The following is a 20,830-nucleotide window of genomic DNA, read 5'->3' as shown; positions in this document are numbered from 1 at the left end:
GGTGTGAAAGTCACAACGTTATGAGGTCAGATGGCAGCGAGGGAGAATTCCAGTAACAAACATTCTTGGGTGCTTGCGGCTCGGGATCGAATCCAGATACAACCTGGGGTGAGCCCCGGTGAAGACCCGCCTCTGGAGAGCCTCGCTGGTCCTTCGCCAGGGCCGGGTGCCCAGGCGGGGGCGGAGTTACTAAGGCTAGACTTGGGGTACGCGTGGGGAGACGTGATGGGACGGGAAAGTGGAGCTCGGTAGAGGTGGGCAGGGTGGGATCGCATCCCAACTCCGCCACCCCGTGTCCGCAGGGAGCCGCCAACGTTCCCCGGCATTACAGGGGGCAGGAGGAGGGAGTTGGGGCTCCGCCGCGGGGTCCCCGCTTTCCGACGCGCGCTCCCCGCCCTCTCTCCGGGGCTGCGGCGGCGGCGCTGCGGGAACCGGGAAGGGGGAAGGGGAAAGGGGGTAGGGACGGGCTGGGGCCGCCGCCGCCGCTGCCGCCGCCTTCTCCTCCTCCCACCGCCCTCGAGAGCCGCGCCGCCGACTGGAGCGGGGCGGAGCGGGCGCCGCGCTTCCCCGCGCAGATACGATCGGGGCGGGCGCTGTGCTCCCGCCGCAGCCGCGCTTCCCCGCGCCGAGCGAGCGAGCCAGCGGCCGAGGCCAGCGCGCGGGACCGGGCCCGCCTTCTTCTCGCCGCCCGCCGTGTCCCCGGGGCGGGCGCCGGCCGCGATGGCAGCGGCTGAGCGGGGCTGAGCCCGCCGCCGCCCGCAGCTCCCCGGCCCCCTCGGACTCCAGCCATGGCGAAGCAGTACGACGTGCTGTTCCGGCTGCTGCTGATCGGGGACTCCGGGGTGGGCAAGACCTGCTTGCTCTGCCGCTTCACCGACAACGAGTTCCACTCCTCGCACATCTCCACCATCGGTAAGGGGCGGCGGCCGGGGGGTGGGGCGCCCACCCTCCACCCCAGCTCGCCCTTCCCCAGCTCGAGCCCCGACTGCTGGAAGCGGTGGCACGCGAGGTCGGGGAGAAGGAACAGACCCCGGTCAGGGGTTGGGGGTCGGGGGCACGGGGAGCGCCCACTGTCGGGGGACCTGAGCCTCGGTTCCTGCAGGTGCGGGGTCCCTCATGCCTGCTTGGGGTGGGATTTCCGGCCTCGAGCTGGGGAACCTTTCCCTCCAAGCGGAGAACACACCGCAGGGTGGGTGTAGGCCGGAGTACCCTAAGCTGGGGCAGTGAAAATCATAGCTCTTCAAGGGACATCCTTCCAGTCCCAAATGAAAAGGGGCCAGGAAAGGTCAGGGTGGGGGACTAGTCACCAAGTCACGGAAAGCCCTTACTTAGTTCAGGGGTGACCCGCTGTGGAGCCTGGATGGGGAAGAAGGGGGGAAGAGATTGGTCAAAAGGAGTGAATTTCCAGGGCACAGTTGTGAAGGCAAGTCACCAGGTGGGACACCTGGAGGAGGGCATCCACACCCGGAAGTCCAGAAGGGAAGGACCAGCCAGGAGGAGGAGGAGGAAGGTTTGGAATACTCATGAAGACTAGACTCAAAAGGCAAGGGAGGACCCACCTTAGACTTTGATCTGGGGGTACAGGAGCCTGGGGTTAAAGGAACAAGGCCTAGTGGCATTCTGGACAAGTTTTGATTATTCTTCCTGTCATTGGTCTGTAGTCTTCCTTCTGAGAATACTCTAGGAAGGCCTCTCATGGGTCCTAGAGGACCCTCCACCAGTGACCTGCACTGAGGGGATTCCACCCATACCTGCGGGTTCCATCCATTCCTGGTCAGCCTCCTCAGTACCCAGGCACAGGCTGCTTGGAGAAACCTGGCTGGCAGCTGGTCATCCCATTGGAATGCTCTTCTGGTAGCCTCAGGGCTTCCTGGGAAGGCCCTAGCTCTCAGCTTCTTTTGGAGTATTCTCTCCAATCCCTCAGCCTCCTCATCCAACCCACATTCCTTTGACAAGAGAGGAGAGGTAGCTAGATGCAGCCAGGAGGACCAGAGCCTGGAGGTGAAGAGGCAGATATTATTGTCAGACATACCTGGAGACCTCACTTTGGGGCAATGTGGTCTTGACGGCCACTTCAGCCTCTGAGTTTTAATTTCTCACCCGTAGAATGGATCTAATAGTGATACAACCCCCAGGTGTTATAAGGATTAAATGAGATAAGTGTGGAAAATATTTAGAAGGAGTGGTGATGCTGGCTGTTATTGCTGTGGTGTTATCGTCATTGAGCTCTTGGGGGGGGGGGCTCTTCCTTTTTTGGGATCCCTACCATCAAGGGACTTAGGATCAAGACACAGAGCTTGTTCGTATTACTCGGGGGCGGGGGGGGGGGGCTTTAGGGCCAGCTCTTAAGAGATCCACGAGCTTGGATTGTGCTGCTGTTTGCATGAGAGACATTTCAGAGAGATGGAAAGGGGCAGACACTGAGCTGTGGCTCAGAGGCCTACATGCCTCTCAGGAGGGCTTCTGGAAGGAGTCAGGTGTTGAGGAATGGCTTGGGAGTGAGCCAGGGAGTGGCTGAGGCACCAGATGGGTATGAGACCAGCTTGGAGACAAAGGGCAGCAAGTTACCGCTTCACAGAAACTTGAAATGGCTATTTTTGACATGGGCCTGATGCCAGGAGCTGTGGAGCTATCTGCAGAGAGCTGGGGGTGCCAAAGTTTTGCCTGAAGAGCATTCGTGTGAAGTCTAGTGTCGTGGCTATACTCGAAGTCTGAGGAGTGACCTGGACTTTGCCCATTGAGGACTTTACTTATTCCCATCCTTTCAGAAGTTCTTGGGACTCTTCCTTAGTTGTAGGGAATTAGCCCAGGGGGAGAGAGATGTACGCTTTTCAGCAAAAAATGGGATCCCCTATTTCTAAAATATCAGGATGGCCCTGATGAAACTATGCTTTCCTCAAAACATGATCATCCCTTTTCCCACATCTGTAATCACCACCCTTGCCTCTTCGTCTTGTATTATTCCCTTTTCCTAATGCATAGACCGCAGGGGCTTCCTCAGAAACTCTCCAGAGCTGGCCACTTTCAGGACAAAGGTGAATTGGTGAGCTGGTACTTGTCTCTGTAACACTCTGTCTTTGCCAAGGCCCTTGGTTTATTGGGCCTAAAACCTGTTTTCAAAAATGGCTAGGCCTCTCTTCACACAGGCTGCAAAGACTCCTTGGGAGTTGCTATCCCATAGAAGAGAAATAAACATGCCTTTCTTCACACCAGGCCATTGTTCAATCTGTCCCTGTGGATTTGTTTCTTAAATACTTCCTTATTTAAAGCTTACATTGGTATGTGACTCTCCCCATACTGGTCACGCATACTGGTTTTCACGCATTAACTAAAACAGAAGGGCAAGAGTTGGATGGTGAGGAGAAGCTTTTTTTCTTTAGGTGATTTGGGAAGTTTTCCAAGGAAAGGGCAGCCAAGAGACAAATTGAGGAGCCAAGGAAATGGGGGTTACCAGGTCAGATTTGTTAATTTATTTATTTAAAAATGTGTGCCCTGTATGCTGAATTTGGGAGAGTCCCAGATGAATAATATACAGAGTCATGCTCTCAAGCTGGGCCCAAACATTCTTTTGCCATATTGAACATTGATCTCGGCACTTTATTTATTTTGGTGAATGGGGAAAACAAGGCAATTCACCAATTACTATCAGATTCTTGGCTCACACTGATTATCAGCTAGGCTGACTCTTTGTGTGGCTCAGTGTGTATAATGCTTGTTATGAGAGCCTTACAGGGAACAGAGAGACCTCCCAGGCAGACTGAGGCACTGGTTGCCGCTCCTTCCATCTTTCTTGTCTTTTTGACCAGCGAGCAGGCAGATGACCCTGCAGCTAGGTTGGTATCGCCAGCTGAGGGGGGCAGCCCAGAGATAGACAATCAGAGCCTCAGTGTTCTCTGCCTACACTATTTCCTGACAAGACCATCTCATCTGTTAACGTACTTGAACATTCTTACAAAGTACCATGCCAGGCATTTTAGAGACATACTGCAATGTACCTTCCTTTTCCTGCCCACAAGCCTATAATGTAGTTGAGGAAGGAAGACATAAACGAGCTATTGCCTAAATGAGATAATATATCTGTCTGTACTTGGCAAAGGAAGCACTGTGCACATTTAGGGCATTGATGATGATCATATCACTACCCTTAATGTAGGTCTCCCAGTGCCCATTTATGTAAATAGGCTATAGAGGCAGCCAGTGAATGGCCAAGGGCCTGTTGAGTACATTGCTGTGGAAGACTAAGAAGGAGAGGCTCCTGAGGAAGCCTTCCCATCTGAACAGATGGGGAGAAGATGTCCTACAAGGTCATCTACATTCAGGGGGCCTTTGACAACCATTCTGCATGGTGGCCAGGACTAGGATGTAAGCCACTAATAGAAACACACAGGGAAGGCTAAAGCTAGGCCTTTCTGTGTGGGCTGCCTGTAGGTTGGTTCCTGCAGTGGAAGGGAGCAGATGGAACAACGTGAGCTGAGCAGAGATAACAGAGGTGCGAAGTGAGTGGGTGTCCACGATACGCGGGGCAGTCTGGCTGCAGCAGCAAGGAATTGGCTTTTTTTTTTTTTAAGTAGGAGAGAGAACATTCTTCTGTTTAGCTCTCTGTCTCCCAAACTATAAGTGCTTTGAGGGTGAGATCCAGTCATGCTTCTTTATTTTCATAGGCCCCAGTACAGAGCTAATCACCAGCTCAATGCATGGTAAACTATTAATGACTAGATACTAGAGCTAGTTGGCAGAGAGCATCAAAGGCCTGGCTGGAGGAGGTGGGACTTGTTGAAGAGTGGGATGAGATTTGAAGTAGGGGGTTCATCCATTCTGAGCTGTGGTGTTATCTGGGCTCTCAGGGCCCCTCCCTCACTGGTGGCCATTCACCTGCCCTGCTTTCCCTCGAGAAGTAGGGAACAGTTCAAACCAGTCAAGCTGGCACTAATAAAAGATCTCTTGTGACCACTGTTGTCTGCTCAGACAAGAAGAAAGTACCCTATGGAGGCATCTCTATCCAGGGGGCTTTTGGTGACCTTCCTTCATGGTGCCAGAGGTGGGAAATAAGCCACTGATACAAACTGAGGAGACTGCCTAGAAGATGTTTTTCTCCCTCCCAGTCCTGGGAGTAAGGCAGTCTACCTGATCTCTGGGTTTTTTGTTTGAAAAGCTACCCGTAGGCTGCTCTTTTTTTTTCCTTCTGGTGAGGTGGAGGCTGTAACTGGTGATTTTCCTGTTGAACTGGTTGGGTTGCAGTGGCTTCTGGCTGCTTTCTCTGGCTGGATTGCTGTTCTTGTCACCTTTCTCAGGAAGTTCTGCTGGATCTGCCTCAGACAGCCTAGGGCAAGGTCTTGTGGTGACTGAGGGCCAGGGTTAGACCTGAGCCTGGAATTAAGTGGCCTAGCAGACATTGGTGCAAAGCGATCCTAAAGACCATCAGATTTCTAGACTAGGGAGCTGGGTACAAATGCAGATGCTGTGAGGTCAAGCTGGGCTGCAGGCTTTGCTTCACTGGCAGGTTGTAGGTTTTAGCAGCCCTGGGGCAACCTGAGGCCTGTCTCTTATTCCCCTGTTCTTGCTGCAGAAAGGAAGGGGAGGGAAGAAGCAATGAAGAGAATGGGAAGAGCCCAGTCAGCCATGCATTCTGTAGGATTTCCCCAGCCCTTTGTCCTTCAGACATTTCTTTAACATTTTTGTGCTTACTTCATCTTGAAATTGATTATAGTAACAGACTCTTTCTTAGTGGTTGCTGGGAAGAGTATAGAGGCTAATGGATACAAAGCACTTGGTAGAGCCCTCAATAAAATGGTAGCTTCCATCACTATTTATTATTCCCCTCTCATTAGGATGTTGGTAAAGATGAGTAAATTGTCAGTAATGTGCTATGACGTCATCCTGCTGGTCATTTGCAGATTCAGTCATTCTGGTCTATTTATTGAACTTCCACTCTATGCCAGGTACCATGCTAAAGCTGGAGATTCATAGAAATCTGACAGCTCTTCTATATTCCTGGCGCATAGACTCTGTGGGGTTTTATGACTATTTATTTGTCTGTTTGTTTTGGTGCTAGTCCTGGGACTTGAATTCAGAGCTTGAGTGCTGTTCCTGGGATTTTTTTTAGCTCAACACTAGCGTTCTACCACTCTAGGCGCAGTTCTACTTCTGACTTTTCGGTGGTTAATTGGAGATAGAGTGTCATGGATCTTCCTGCCCAGGCTGGCTTTGAACTGCAAACCTCAGACCTCAACCTCTTGACTGAGTAGCCAGGATTCCAGGCAGGACCCGTGGTTATCCAGCCAGCTCAGTGTTTTATTTCCATTACAGTCCCACTATACCCCTAGCACTTGTGCTATGCCAGGGTCTAAGAAAGAAGAGAGAGTTAGTGAGGAATGGAGTAGGGTAGGGTAGCCTGCTTCCAGGTTGGGACCCTGCTCAGGGGTGGTAATAACTTGGGTCTCTGTTCCTCCATTCCTCCCTTCCTCCATCCAACACAGACACAGACCTTGCCTCCCACCTCTTTCCCTAAGGACTGGGAAGGAACACATCTGAAACTCAGAGAAAGTTTCACTGATCTGCACCTCTGTGGTACTTCACACATCTGTAGGCTCACAGCTTCAAGCACTCCATTCCCTCCTGCATCCCCATACTCCCTGGGCTGTGTTCCTTCTCTTCCTCTGCTTGTCCCAGACAGATTGGTGATGAACTCTATAGCATGGAAGTTGGTATTTGGCCATTACCCTACTACCTTGATCTCCAGCTCTTCTCCTAGTGCCTTCCTCTGTAATCTAATATTTGTGACCATTTCCCTGTAAAACTGACAATTTCCCGGACAGGCCTCTGACCTTTTTTAGTTCTTCTGCCTGGTCACTGAGCTTTGTCAAGGGAGAATGAGGCCCAGGGCCTCCTGGATATTTCATTCTTCCCATCAAGGAAGCAAGGTCTAATGGCCAACCTATTCTAGAATTTGGCAGGAGCTGAGACCCTCAGAGAACCAGTGACTCCCATCTTGCATGCAGGTGATCCAGACTTGAGCCTTTCCTTCTGTCTCTCCAGATTGGCTTTGGACATGCCTTTCCACCCAGAAACCCTTTCCATAGACTGCCAACTGGAACCTGTCTCCTGTGAGTCAAGGGGCAGGAATATGTAGCTTCCTATACCTCATGTGATGCCTGTGCTTTCTTTGCATGCCTCCGAGGGACACAGGAGGATGGAATCTGAGCGTTACCCTTGTATTGCCATTTTAATATAGATACTCCTTGCTAGGGGGTCTGTGATTTCTAGGGAGGGTAAAGAGTTGTTTTTGTTTTGTGATGGTACTGGGGCTTGACCTCAAGTCCTGGGCACTGTCCCAGAGCTCTTTTTGCTCAAGGCTACCACTTGAGCCACAGTTCCACATCCGGCTTTTTGTGGTTAATTGGAGATAGGGGTCTCACAGACTTCCTGCCCAGACTGGCTTTAACCCAGGATCCTCCAAGCTCAGCCTCCTGACTAGGTAGGCTTACGGGTATCAGCCACCAACACCCAGCCAACAGTTGGTTTTGAAATGTGAGTTATTCCTTGATTGTTCTTCAGTGTTGAAAATTTTCTCTCTGCTGCCTTCTTCTCTTGGCATGTGTCATGTGCTGACTTCATTCACTCACTCATTTGTTCATTCACTAACTCATTAATTTTCTCTTCATATGCTTAACTGTGCTAAATATTATTTAGTGACCTACCTTGTGCCAGGTGGTGAGAATATGAAATGAGTGAGATTCTGGTGCGCCCTCTGGGTGTTCAGTGTACTGAAGAGTCAGGCTTCCAATCAGAATTTTATGCAAAGGGAAGTGTTTGTGCTCACAGAGGAGTGAGAAGTCCCTCCTGGGGTAGTTGATGGAGCTTCAAGAGGAAGTGATATTTGGGTGGGGTCTTGGGTAGACTAAGTCAGGGGAAGCACACGCCAGTCTCCTGTGAAGAAGGGCTGGGGAAAATACCTCCTCCCACCCACACTTCTGCCTTGCTGGGCCAGTAGATAATGGCCACACATGGCAACACCAGCTTTAGTTGAGGAAGGCCCTCCCTAGGAGTTCACTTTGCTGACTCTGTGAGAGCAGATATATTTGGAGGTCTTATCCCCTCCAGGCTTCAGTTTCCATTTTCCTGAATCTTTTGCTAAAAAACAGACCCAGGAGGAGATTGGGGAATCAGTGAACAGTAACCCAGCTGGTCGTGGCTGCTCCAATGGTGCCCATTGAGCGCCCAGCAGCACGCTCAGAGGGTGAAGGTCCAAGTAGGCATCCGGCAAAGTGGATGGGGACAAGGGTAGCTGGAATGGACTATGCCTGTTAGAGGCTCCATGGTCCTCCTTGTACAGGAGGGGGGCGAGCGCAGCAAGAGAAGCACCATTCCCTGAGTGCTTGCTCTGGGCTCCCACTGAGCACAGGTGTGTCCTGCTTTACCCATGTGCTCCATTTGCATCTAGAGATCTCATTGGGAAGTGAGACCTAAGAGTTTCAAAGTTTGCCTTGCCGGAGTTTGAGATCCACATAAGAGTGTATGTGCATGTACAAACATGTATGCAAGCACACAGGTATGTACACCCATAAGCAGTTGCAAGGGTCCTTATGAGGCCCAGGCATGGTTCCCCCTTTGTAGTAGAGAAAAGAATAGTATTGAACTCTCTTCCTTTCTATCCTAAAAATGGTAAGTTTGGCTGAAATGTGTTCCTGCCACCTGGAATCCTGACCCTTCAGTTAGCACTTCCTTAAAAGGTTCCTCTTTGAGCAGCCCACCAAAGGTAGCTTGCATCCTCTCCTCACTCTTTCTCTTTTTCCTTTTGTTTTTCTGTCATGGGCCTTGAACATGAGGCCTGGGAGCTGTCTCTGAGCTCTTTTGCTCAAGGCCAGTGCTCTACCACTTTGATCCACAGCATCACTTCCAGTTTTGTGTGTGTGTGTGTGTGTGTGTGTGTGTGTGTGTGTGTGTGTGTTTAAATGGAGATGAGTCTCAAGGACTTTCCTGCCTGGGCTAGCTTTGAACCATTGTCCTCAGATCAGATCCTCAGATCTTGAGTAGCTAGGATGACAGACGTGAGCGCCCAGCTCCCACCTCCTCCCCATACACACTCTGTACCCCATTATCCCATGCTTATCTCTCTGAATTAGTTTACTTACTTGCTAACTATCCTCCTTGGAGTGGAAGCTTTCTGAGGTCAAGACTGAGTCATTTCTGTGTGGCTCTTTACTTGCCTTGGAGTACCTAGCTTAGCTTCCAGAACACAGTAACATTCAATAGCCACTTGTTGGAATGTGTGGGTGAATGAGCAAATGAATGAAGACGTTTTCCTCGAGGGCTTTTGCTTTTCTCTAAGGTAAGTTGTAGGTAGCATTGGTTTCTTGGGGTTCATAAGACAATGAGAAGCTCACTGTGCCAGGCATGTGTTTGGGGCAGTGTGGGAGGAACTTCTGCAAGGGATGAGTTGTTTCTGGTAGTTTCGAGATCTTCTGCATGGATTCATGTCCTAGGAGAAGCTCAGGCATAGCAGGAGGTGGAGGTGGCTGCTGTGATCCCTGTGTGGGGGAGTTTGTTGGTATGTACAGCAAGGAGGAGTTGGTGCTTTAGACAACAGACAGTGTTCTTGTTGGGAAGGTTCACTATAGGTCACATGATATCCATCCGCTCAGCCAGGACCCTGGAGTGGCCTTGCAGGGCTATGTGAACAGCCTGCCCTCTGGAGTAGAGTTTCTTTGGATCAAGTCGTGGGGCCCACTGCAGCCTCACAATGGTCAGCGTTTGGCTGGGAAACCTCATCTACACCATAGCTCCTGTCCTAGGCTTCTGAAGCCTGACTCTTCAAGGTTTTATGTAACCCTCGTGGCCTCCAGAGTGGTCCAGATCTCCCCTCTTTGCCCCTCTCTTTCTGTGTGGACTGTGTATGTGTATACACATGCATGGACACCGGTGTTAGTCTAAAAAAAAAGGAGGGCCAGGTACCAGTGGCTCATGTCTGTAATCCTTTCTACTCAGGAGGCTGAGAACTGAGGATCATGAAATGAAGCCAGCCTGGGCAAGAAACTTCAGTAGACTTTATCTTCAACAAAGCGCGCGCGTGTGTGCGCACATGCGCGCGCACACACACACACAGAGCCAGATGTAGAGGTCTGTGTGGCTCATTTGCTTTGAGCAAAAATTCTCAGGGACAGTGCCCAGGCTCTGAGTTCATGCCCTAGGACCAGCGCACAAAAAAGCAAACAAAAAAGCAGGAACAAAGTACTGTTCTCAGAATTTCTTGTGGGTAGGCATCTGAATCAGAACCTTTGATCTGATTTTGTACTCCAGAAGTTAAAACACTAACTAGGGCTTTGTTTTGTTTTCCTCCCAGTACTGGGATTTGAACCAGAGGCCTCCCATTTGGCAGGCAGATGATCTACATACAAATCTATTTTTCACTGTTTCCTTCCCTCCTTTCCTCCCTCCCTCCATCCCTCCCTCTCTACTTCCCTTCCTTCTTTCCTTCCTTGCTCCCTCCTCCTCCTCCTCCTCCTCCTCCTCCTCCTCCTCCTCCTCCTCCTCCTCCTCCTCCTCCTCCTCCTCCTCCTCCTCCTCCTCCTCCTCCCCCCCCCCTCCTCCTCCTCCTCCTCCGTGTTGGTACTAGGGCTTGAACTCAGGGCCTAGACACTATGCTTTAGCTGATTCTGCTCAAGGCTGGCACTCTACTAAAACACCTGGAATGAGTTCAGGGTCATGATTTTGTCTGCTTAGATCAGGTTCTTACGTTTTTGCTTTTGATCACTCCCGGAGCAAGATGGTAAGATGCTGACTAATGCATCAGCTTTGAGAGCCTGTGAGTACCTTTTCGCCAGAAGGAAGCTGGCATGAGGGACAGTCTAAAACTCCAGAGAGGAGAAAGTCAGTCAGTATGTAGTCCAGGAAGGAGTGAGGTTAGACTTACCAGACAGAAGGCAAAGAGATGCAAGTGACAGGTTGGGTCACTTAATTGCTATGAGGATGGTTCTGTGCCAGGATCCTTGTTTTGAATTCTCTCTCCAGCATTGCCTCTGAGCTCTTTCTGTGTTCTTCTCTTTCCTGTTCTGTTCCTTCCATGCTCCCCTCCATTATGAGGAAGCTTTTTTTGCTGAGAAGAGGGTTTTGAACTGGGATTATTATCACAATGCCTGCTGGGGATGGCAAATTCATACAGCCATCTCCCTAAAGCCTCAGCCTTGGCCTAAAGCTTGGCTTATGGTCCCTCAGGCAATGACCTTTCTGGAGGTAACCTCCTGCTACAATGCCCAGAAGTGCCATGTGTCCAGCACATGCTGGTTTTCAGCAGGGGGAGGGAATGAGGGCATTCCTGGGGCTGGCACTTGGTAACTGGAGCCAGCATGGCCCTGGAGATTGAGTGTCTGCCTTGGGTTTCAGGCGTATTAAATTGTTCCTTGTTGTTCAGTCTCATTGCTGATGAGAAAGCTCAGGTCACTTGCTGGTCCTTTGGTCTGTGATTGATCATGGAGATAGCATTTGGCACCTAGAGGTAGCCCTTTTTCCACTGAAGCATGTGGCATTGGAGTTGGCCAGCTGGCATCTGACATTAACCCATAAGGTGCTGCCGAGCTGCAAGAAGATAGCTGTTGACTGCTAAGAGGCACAGCCTAGCATTGCCAGGATTTAGGTGGTAGCCAGATTCTGGGAGCCCTTTCAGGATTACACAGTGAGTGGCATTTTTCTCTTTTTGTTGAAGTATCCCAGCTTAGTTCTGGGTCTTTGCCCAGCCGCCCTTTCTTTCCCCAGCAGGGGCTCTTTCCATTCTCTAGTTGAAACTCTGGGTTTTTAACTTTCGCCTTCCCTAAGGGAAACTGGAAGGATCTTCACCTAGTGTTCCATAAAGCTCCATGCCAGATCCTGTTACATGCTTTATACCTTATCACATCCCCAAGAACTTGTCTGACCTCAGGCTTACAGGTGAAGAAGCTGAGGCCAAGAAGGGGTAACTGGCCTTCCTAAGAACACATGGGTAACTTGTGGTAATGGCAGGATTGTAGCCAACCTCTGACTGCCCACTGTACTGTACTCTTTCTTCCCTTCCTTCCTTCCTTCCTTCCTTCCTTCCTTCCTTCCTTCCTTCCTTCCTTCCTTCCTGTCGTGTGTGTGTGTGTGTGTGTGTGTGTGTGTGTGTGTGTGTGTGTTGGTACAGGAGCCTGAACTCAGGGCTAAGGCACTTTTCCATAGCCTTTTTGCTCAACAGTGGCACTCTATTACTTGAGCTACACCTCTACTTCCTGCATTTTGCTGATTAACTAGAGATAAAAGTCTCACAGACTTTTCTGCCCAAACTGACTTTGAACTGTGATCCTCAGATCTCAGCTTGCTAAGCTTCCTAAGTAGCTAGGAATGAGTAGCTAGGTATGAGTCACCAGAACCTGGCTTCACTCAGCTTTTTCACTCTAGGTTAGTGAGTGCTCTACCAGTTGAGCCATGGCTCCAGTTCCAACTTTTTGCTAGTGAATCAGAGATAAAAGTCTCGAGCATTTGTCTGCCCAGGTTGGCTTCAAACCTTGATCCTCAGATCTCAGCCTCCTCAGTAAGCCAGGATTAAGGGCATGAGCCACCAGTCCCTGGTATGTATTCTATTTGATGGCCATGACATCCTTCTCATCAAACATAGCTCCTGCATGCTGTCCGGGGTCTTCTTTGAAGTCAGAAAGTAATGAGAAGGAATATTCTTCGGCTTGAGTATGCCCCATTGTCTTCTTTTTACAGTCTCTGCAGTACCTTCACAGCTAGCCTAGGGATGTACCAGCTCTTATGACACCTTAGAACCAAGTGAGGATGAGTCTTTCTCCCCTGCACCATCACTATGTCTTGCCTCAGCCCTAGGTTCCTACTGGAGGGCCTTGTCTGTCCTTCCAGCTGCCCGATGGCTGTGCTGTCATTGTGCTACAGGACTCTAGTAGCCTGGCAGGTACTAAGGGGTACTGCTGCAGGAGCAGAGGCCATGAAGTCAAGAGGCCTGGAGCTGCATCAGACCAGTCAAATGGTGAGGGCAGTGACAGCCGCAGGTGTGTCAGGATCTGACACATATCAGAGGAGCTCCTCTTGCCAATGTCTGTAATGGCAGGAAACATGTCCTTGCTTTGGAGCCACGGCCATTTGTCCTTCCTTATGCCCTCCAGGGATTCCTCTCATAGAACTGCTACTTGATTCTTGACACTGTGCATGAAGATGGCAGACATTTGAAAAGCACAGTATACAACAACAAAAACTTGATTAAATAAAATGTATTCCAGCCCCTTAGAAGGCAAAACATTAGAAGCAGTAAGGGAGCAAGGATTGCTTTCAAAGTCTTCTTCTCAGCCTGTAATTGAAGCATCTTGCCCCCAACTTGGAGAGCCATGAGGTAGCTATGGACAATCACAGGCTATGACTCCTTATATACTCCTAGGTCCTTCTCAGGGGTCCCTAAGAAATAGAGCATGTGCCATAAGGCTAGCCAGTGGATGAACCTGGGGTCTGGCCTGGCTAGGTTTTAGGAGGCCAATTTTCCAGTCCTAGCTGAGCTACAATACCCACCCTGCCTATTTCACAGGGATTCTGTATAAAGACAAGTACTATGCATAAGCCTTGGATGCAACTGTGCCTAGAGTTGGGCTGGATAGAGGTTCAGTGTGTAAGAGTTGGTAGGTGTGGGGGAGCCCTGAGAATTTGCATTTCTAACGTTCCCTGATGAAGGTATTCGGTTTCTATTGAGTAAAGGTAGTGAAGTAATGAGGGACTAAGACCGGGGAATAGACTGTAGAGTCCTGTCTTCATCAGGGTTCTCTGGTGTTGCTTTTCCACCTGCTCCCAGCAGAGGGAAGGTAGGAGTGAGAACCACTGTGACTCAGGTGCTCTCTTTGCATTGTTTAAATATATCCCACAATGAACCTTAAGAGACAGTGATGTTCTGCAGATAAGAAGGTGGGAGCTGGGAGAAGGTAAGACTTTCCCCCACAGTCACACAATTGCCAGACCAGGATCTGACTCCAGTGCAGACAGATGTCTCTCCCACTACATGATGGCTCCCACACTTGCCCCTATCCACGCCCCCACCCCCAATTCCTAATACACAGGCCTCACTCGAATTATGATTCAGTAGATATAGGCAAGTCAAAGGAGCTGCATTTTATTTTATTTTTAAGGTAGCTTTATTTAAAAAAAAAAGCACAACAAACGGTAATTCTAAAGCTGAGGAACTAACTGTCAAGCTTACTAAAAAAGATCAATCATACTGCTTCTTTCTCTCTTTTCTTTTCTTTTTTCTCTCTCTCCCTCCCTTCCCCCCCCCCCTTTTTTTTGTATCCATACTGGATCTGGGCGCCGTCCCTGACCTTTTATGCTCAAGACCAGCACTCTTCTACTTGAGTCACATCTCTACTTCTGGCAAATTTTGGTGGTTAATTGGAAATGAGTCATATGACCGAGAAGTGGTGCTGTGGCTCAAGTGGTAGGGCGCTAGCATTAAGCACAAAGACGCTCAGGGTCAGCACCCTGGCCCTGAGTTCAAGCCAGAAAAAAAAAGAAATTCTCATGACTTTCCTGCCTAGGCTTGGCTTTGAACCTCTATCTTCAAATCCCAGTCTCCTGAGGAGCTAGGATTACAGGCGTGAGCCACTGGCACCAGCTTCTTTTCATATGTCAGCTGCAAAGCTTTTGGCCAAATATAGTTGTCAAACTGAAGCATGTAGCAGAGTCTCCTGTGGAGCTTGTTGAAACAGTCTGCTGGTTTTCCTCCATGCCTCTTGCCACCAGAAGGGATCCTATAGGTCTGAGGTAGGACATAAGCATTTGCCTTTTTAACCAGTTCTTTTTTTTAAAATTTTTTTATTAATTGGACATAAATTTTTTTACAAGGTGTTGTGCAAAGAGGGTGCAGTTACATAGTAGGGCAGTGTGTACATTTCTTATGATATCTTACGACCTGTTTTTCTATCCCTTGTCTAGGTCAGGTTGACATATATGCAATATACAATGTATCAAGAACATATATAGTATTCACAGACTTGGTCTCTACTGTCTCTCCATCTCCCTTTGTTAACAGTCATATATCAGGGAGATCATGCCCTTTGTTTTCTGTGTTCTAGGCTTGTCTCACTCAACATTATTTGTTCGAGTTCTGACCATTTCCCTGCGAATAACAGTATTTCACCCTTCCTAATTGCTATGTAGTATTCCATTGTGTATAAGTACCATATTTTTTGGATCCATTCGTCTGTGGAGGGGCATCTGGGTTGTTTCCATATTTTAGCTATTGTGAATTGTGCCGCGATAAACATGGAAGTACAAATGCCTTTTTGATATCTTGGATTTTGCTGTTTAGGATAGATGCCTAGGAGTGGTATGGCTGGGTCATAGGGTAGGTCTATATTGAGCTTTTTGAGAAACCTCCATACTGTTCTCCACAGTGGTTGTACTAATTTGCACTCCCACCAACAATGGAGAAGGTTTAACCAGTTCTTGATGATGCTGATGCTGCAGTCCTGGACATACTTAGAGAACCACAGTCTCAGGAACTCGCTACTTGCAAGTGTGATTCCTGGGCCAGTAGCTTCCACTTCGCCTGGAATCAGCTTTATGCAACTTCTTATCTAACATGTCCTGAATTCAGAGCTGCATTTTAGCACAATCCCCAGCTGACTGTAGACAATGTAGTGCTGCTCAGAGCCACTAGAATGAGTAAACTCTAGGAGGTAGGGGGCAGATGGAGAGCATCTCATGGCTATGAAAGAAGCAACAAAGAGGGATCAAGTGTTCAGGGCCCCACCCAAAGCGGAGGGCAGCTGAGAGATGAGAGCTGTAAAGGATAGAAGACTCTTTCCTGAGGAAGGCAGGGAGAACAAGGTAGTGAGCACAGGAGAGCAGGGTGGGCCTTAGAGGAAAGCTTTCAGCATCACTAGAGTGGAGAGGCACGATATTGAGAGTATAGGATGAGGGGGGAGCACTCTGGGGCCAAAGCCTTCAGCAGAGGACATTGGCTGTGAGGATGTGGTGGGTGAACACCTCTGAGTAAAATGCTGGCTGAAAAGCCAAAAGAGCTGCCTTGAGGGGCTGGGAATATGGCCTAGTGGCAAGAGTGCTTGCCTTGTATACATGAAGCCCAGGGTTCGATTCCCCAGCACCACATATATAGAAAATGGCCAAAAGTGGTGCTGTGGCTCAAGTGGCAGAGTGCTAGCCTTGAGCAAAAAGAAGCCCAGGACAGTGCTCAGGCCCTGAGTTCAAGCCCCAGGACTGGCAAAAAAAATTTAAAAAAATAAAATAAAATAAAAGAGCTGCAGTGAAAAAGCGCACATCTGACTCAGGCCAGTGTTTTGACTTCATCCTGTAGAGTAGCAGTAAAGACACACACACACACACACACACACACACACACACCCAAAAAAAAAAAAAAAGCCAGTACAGGAAGAAACCAGTAGCCACACAGGAAAGGAAATGTGTCAAGTTTGGGCACAGGATCCTACAGACCAGGGTAAGGTGCTTGTAGTAGAAGGTCCAGAGTATGTGGGAACATAGAATAGAAGGAATAAATGCTTTTTCTCTTTCTTTTTCTTGCTAATCCTGGGGTTTGAACTCAGGGCCTGGGCACTGTCCCTGAGCTTCTTTTGCTCAAGGCTAGTGCTCTACCACTTGAGCTACAGATTCATTTCTGGCTTTTTTTGTCAATTTATTGGAGATAAGAATGTTTGTACATTCCTATCCAGGTTGGCTTGGAACCACAATCCTCAGATCTTAGCCTCCTGAATAGCTAGCTAGGATTACAGATGTGAATCACCAGTACCCCCACAACCTTTTTTTTTTTTTTTTTTGAAGCTTTTGTTTGGGGGCATGGCTTATGTGGTAGAGTACTTGCCTGGCAAGTACAAGGCCCTGAGTTTAAATCTCAGTACTGCCAAAAAAAACAACATCTACAAAAAGAAAGAGATGAGAAGGAAGTACACTCATTTCCATATCTGCTTGTCTCCTCTAACAGCTTTTGGCTCATCCTTCCTCTTCTCTCACAAGGAAAACAGTCTCCTTACTAGGGACATTCTTCTCCCAGCAGAGCCCTTCCTTCTCAAGGACCCACAGCAAAGTAGGAGATGAAGTACAGTTAAGGCTCCCAGGTCTAGTTCACACACAACTCCTCTCATTCCCCCACAAAACAGCACAAGGGGATACCATGCCCTCAGTGCCAGACACACCTGTTTGAATTTCTGCTACATGCCGTGCCAATCTTGAGTTAATTCTTTGCTTCTCTGACCTTTTTTCCCTTCCTACTACTAACCTCTGCAAGGTAGGAGAATATATAGATATATGTACACACATATTGCTGCTCTTTCTCCACCAAGCACAGTGCAGAGTATAGTTTAATTAAGTTCCCATAAATGTTCGTGTAATAAGAGAAATAAAACATTCCATCTGTCCTCTCCTTGTGACTGCTTGGTGTAAGGCACTATTTTCCTTTCTTTTTGTTGGTTCCAGGGCTTGAACTCAAGGTGTCACATTTACTTGTTTGCTTGCTCATGACTGGTGCTCTATCACTTGAGCCAAACCTCTAGCCTTTTTTTTTTTTTTTTTTTTTGCTGGCTCACTGGAGATTAAAATCTCATGGACTTTTCTGCTGAACTGGCCTCAAACTGATCCTCCAGGCCTCAGCCTCTTGAGTTGCTGGGATTATAGGCATGAGCCACTGGTGCCTGGCTTTTCTTTTTTCTTTTCCATGTGCTTGTAATGGTGTTTAAACTCAGAGTCGAGAACTCTCCTTTGGCTTTTTCACTCAAGACTGGCACTCTAGCACTTGCCACACTGCTAGTTCTGGCTTTTTTTTGCTGGCTAATTGGAGCTAAGAGTCTCACAGACTTTGCTGCCTGGACTGGCGATGCTCAGGTCTCAGCCTCCTGAGTAGCTAAGTTACAGGCCTGAGCCACTAGTGCTCAGCAATGTATTATTCTTGACCAGGCTAGTATAGGGATGATTAAGTTTTATCATTATTTTCTTTTTTTTTTTTTTTTACAAAGGCACTATAATATCAAACACCAAGAATTTGTTACTTTCTGTGGTAGATTACTGAGGACAAGCAAATTCCATATTTTAAAACTGGGCTGGGAATGTGACTTAGTGGTAGAGTGCTTGTCCAGCAAATATGAAGCCCTGGGTTCAGTTGTCTAGTACCACATGAACAGAAAAAGCCAGACATGGTACTGTGGCTCAAGTCGTAGAGTGCTAGCCTTGGGCAAAAGCAGCTCAGGTACAGTGTCCAGGCCCTGATTCAAGCCCTAAAACAAAAACTAAATCCTTAGAATTAATTTTTTCCAGAGAGGAGGAAATATGCTTCAGCCTCCTACCCAGGCCAGGTGCCCTCCTCTTCCTTCCTTTGTTATCCTCCTCCTCCTCTTCATAGGGAAGAATGGTTACCAGACATTGCCCATTTGGAAAAATACAGCTCAATAGATATGAATCAGCTTGGGCTGGTGAAAAATGATTCACATATGACCAACTTGATTTGGTTCAGGTTGTTCACTCAGAATCTTTCTCCCTTTTAATTAAACAATTATTGGTCTTGGTGGTAGAAAGGAAGAGGCTGAATTTAGCCTGTGTTCATGGAAAGCCAGGGACAGGATGGGTAAGGACATGTTTCCCTCCTTGGCAGAGCTCTAACACCTGTGTAGGTGGTGTGACAGTGGTATTGGAGATGCTAGCACTCTGGAATCCCTTTTTTTTTTTTTTTTGCTTGTCCTAGGGCTTGAATTCAGGGCCTGGGTGCTGTCCCTGCGTCTCTTTGCTCAAGGCTAGTTACTATACCACTTAAACCACACAACTACTTTCAGAGTAGTTTATTGGAGATAAGAATCGCATGGACTTTCTTGCCTAGGCTGGCTTCAAATCATGTATCCTCAGATCTCACCTTCCTGAGTACCTAGGATTACAGGCATGAGCCACTGGCTCCTGGCTTCTGGAGGCCTTCTCTGCAGTCTGGTGACAAGTGGTCTAGAACCCTGCTTTTCCTGTGCTCCTGTCTGAAAACTGTGACTCATGATGCCCCCTCCTAACTCACCTACAGGGAACACTGCAGCTAAATTACCCTACTAGATATAGCTCTTGAATCACTAGGCACAGTTGGGGATGGGGAGAAGCAGGGTGATTGAAACATGTCCCCTCACTTATCAGAGAGGAGGCAAGCCCATTGCTGCTGGAGGTGCTCATTGCTGCTACAAATTTTCTGCAATGTCTCTACCTTGGGCTATTTGCCAAATCCCCATGTTTCATTTCTTTTTCTTTCTTTCTTTTTGGCCAGGCCTGGGGCTTGAACTCAGGGTCTGAGCACTGTTCCTGGCTTCTTTTTGCTCAAGGCTAATACACTCTACCACTTGAGCCACAGCACCACATCCAGCTTTTTCTATTTATGTGGTGCTGAGGAATCAAACCCAGGGCTTCATGTATACAAGGTGAGCACTCTACCACTAGGCCATATCCCCAGCCTATCCCCATGTTTCTTGTGTCCTGTGGCAGCTTAGCTCCTCAGTCCCTTGGGTAGGAGAACCTGAGGATCCTGCTTCCTGTGCCCTCTCCATGCATTGGTCATTTGACAGCTATGTGCGCCCACTACATGGCAGGCACTATACCACATCCCAACAATAGCTTCAGTATAATACAGTCACTCTGTCCCTTCCCAGAAATCCTATGAGATGATGTCCTCCATTTTTTTACTGTAGTAAATGGAGCTCCGAGAAGCAGGGAGCCCATGAGTTAAGTGGAAGCCCCATCCAAATCGCTGGACATTTCATTAGAGTCAGTTTATGATTAACAAAGGCCTTTACTGCATGTGATATTTTTTCACATTAAATCAGGAAGAAATCTCTTCACATAAGTCCCTTGGACCTCTCCTAGTCAGTTCTCACAGTGCCCTGCCTAATTTTTTTTTTTTTTGCTTGCTTTCCCTAGGTGTTGACTTTAAGATGAAGACCATAGAGGTAGATGGCATCAAAGTGCGGATACAGATTTGGTGAGTTGTGTAGGAGAGGACCTTTAGGGTCATCTGGGATAACTATTTCTATGATATCATGAGCCTTAATCTCTGATATTTTTCTTAACAAACTTTATGGCAATCATAAGTCACCAAGGGGCAGGAATTAGAAGGAATTGGTAAAGTAACCATCATCTCAGAATTAGACTTTACCCTCGGGCTATACCACATGGTAGTTAAGGCTGGAAGGTTACATCTTATGTATTATATCTACGGGGGGGGGGGGGGGGGACCCTTGGTGAGAGTTCAGTGTAGTTTCTTCTAGTATCCACTAGGGGCCACTGTGGCTCCTGGCAGTGTTGCAAGTACTGTTTTTGTTCTGTGTGGAGATACCGTGGAGTCCCAGAATATCATGGTATTAACTTCAGAGGTCTCATGGGCATTGGGGAAGGAGGGGGTCAGCATCCTCCTTTATAGCCGAGTCTGCAGTAGTCAAATTTTAGAGAGCCATCCAAGGTCCAGTTAAGATTGTAGGTCCAGGTACAAATATAGTTGTCAGTTGAAGCCTAGGCCAATGGAACAAGCTTCTTACTGCAGAGTCAGGGTTGTTTGTATCACCTTGGAGATCCAAGCACCTCAGATTTTTCATATCATAGCTCCCCCAGTTTCTCTTTCAAGGGCACAGGGGCTCCTAGTTTCTGTTCTTCCCCTCCCTGTCTGCCCCTGTGGCCCATTCTCTACTGAAGGACTGGCTTTGTGTTGTAGGGACACAGCGGGGCAGGAGAGATACCAGACCATCACAAAGCAGTACTATCGAAGGGCACAGGTAAGTCAGTGTTTTCAGAGGTTAGAGGTGAGACACTCTACTCATGCCCCTGGGTCTAGATGCTTGCT

General features: G+C 48.4%; 1 protein-coding gene across 1 annotated transcript in view; it reads left to right on the top strand.

Annotated features, from left to right (window-relative positions):
- Positions 1-684: 684 nt before the first annotated feature.
- Rab15 (RAB15, member RAS oncogene family) overlaps positions 685-20,830 on the top strand; it is a 30,658-nt gene continuing 10,512 nt past the window's right edge. The window contains exons 1-3 of the mRNA XM_048362851.1: positions 685-912; positions 19,915-19,975; positions 20,702-20,762. Of these exons, the coding sequence (XP_048218808.1) occupies positions 789-912; positions 19,915-19,975; positions 20,702-20,762 (246 nt within the window). The 5' untranslated portion in view covers positions 685-788. The remainder of the gene's footprint in view (positions 913-19,914; positions 19,976-20,701; positions 20,763-20,830) is intronic.

Source organism: Perognathus longimembris, chromosome 14, assembly GCF_023159225.1.
Source record: "Perognathus longimembris pacificus isolate PPM17 chromosome 14, ASM2315922v1, whole genome shotgun sequence".
NCBI classification, from domain to species: domain Eukaryota; kingdom Metazoa; phylum Chordata; class Mammalia; order Rodentia; family Heteromyidae; genus Perognathus; species Perognathus longimembris.
The sequence above is the reverse complement of the archived record's forward strand: the minus strand, read 5'-3'. Positions and strand labels throughout refer to the sequence as shown.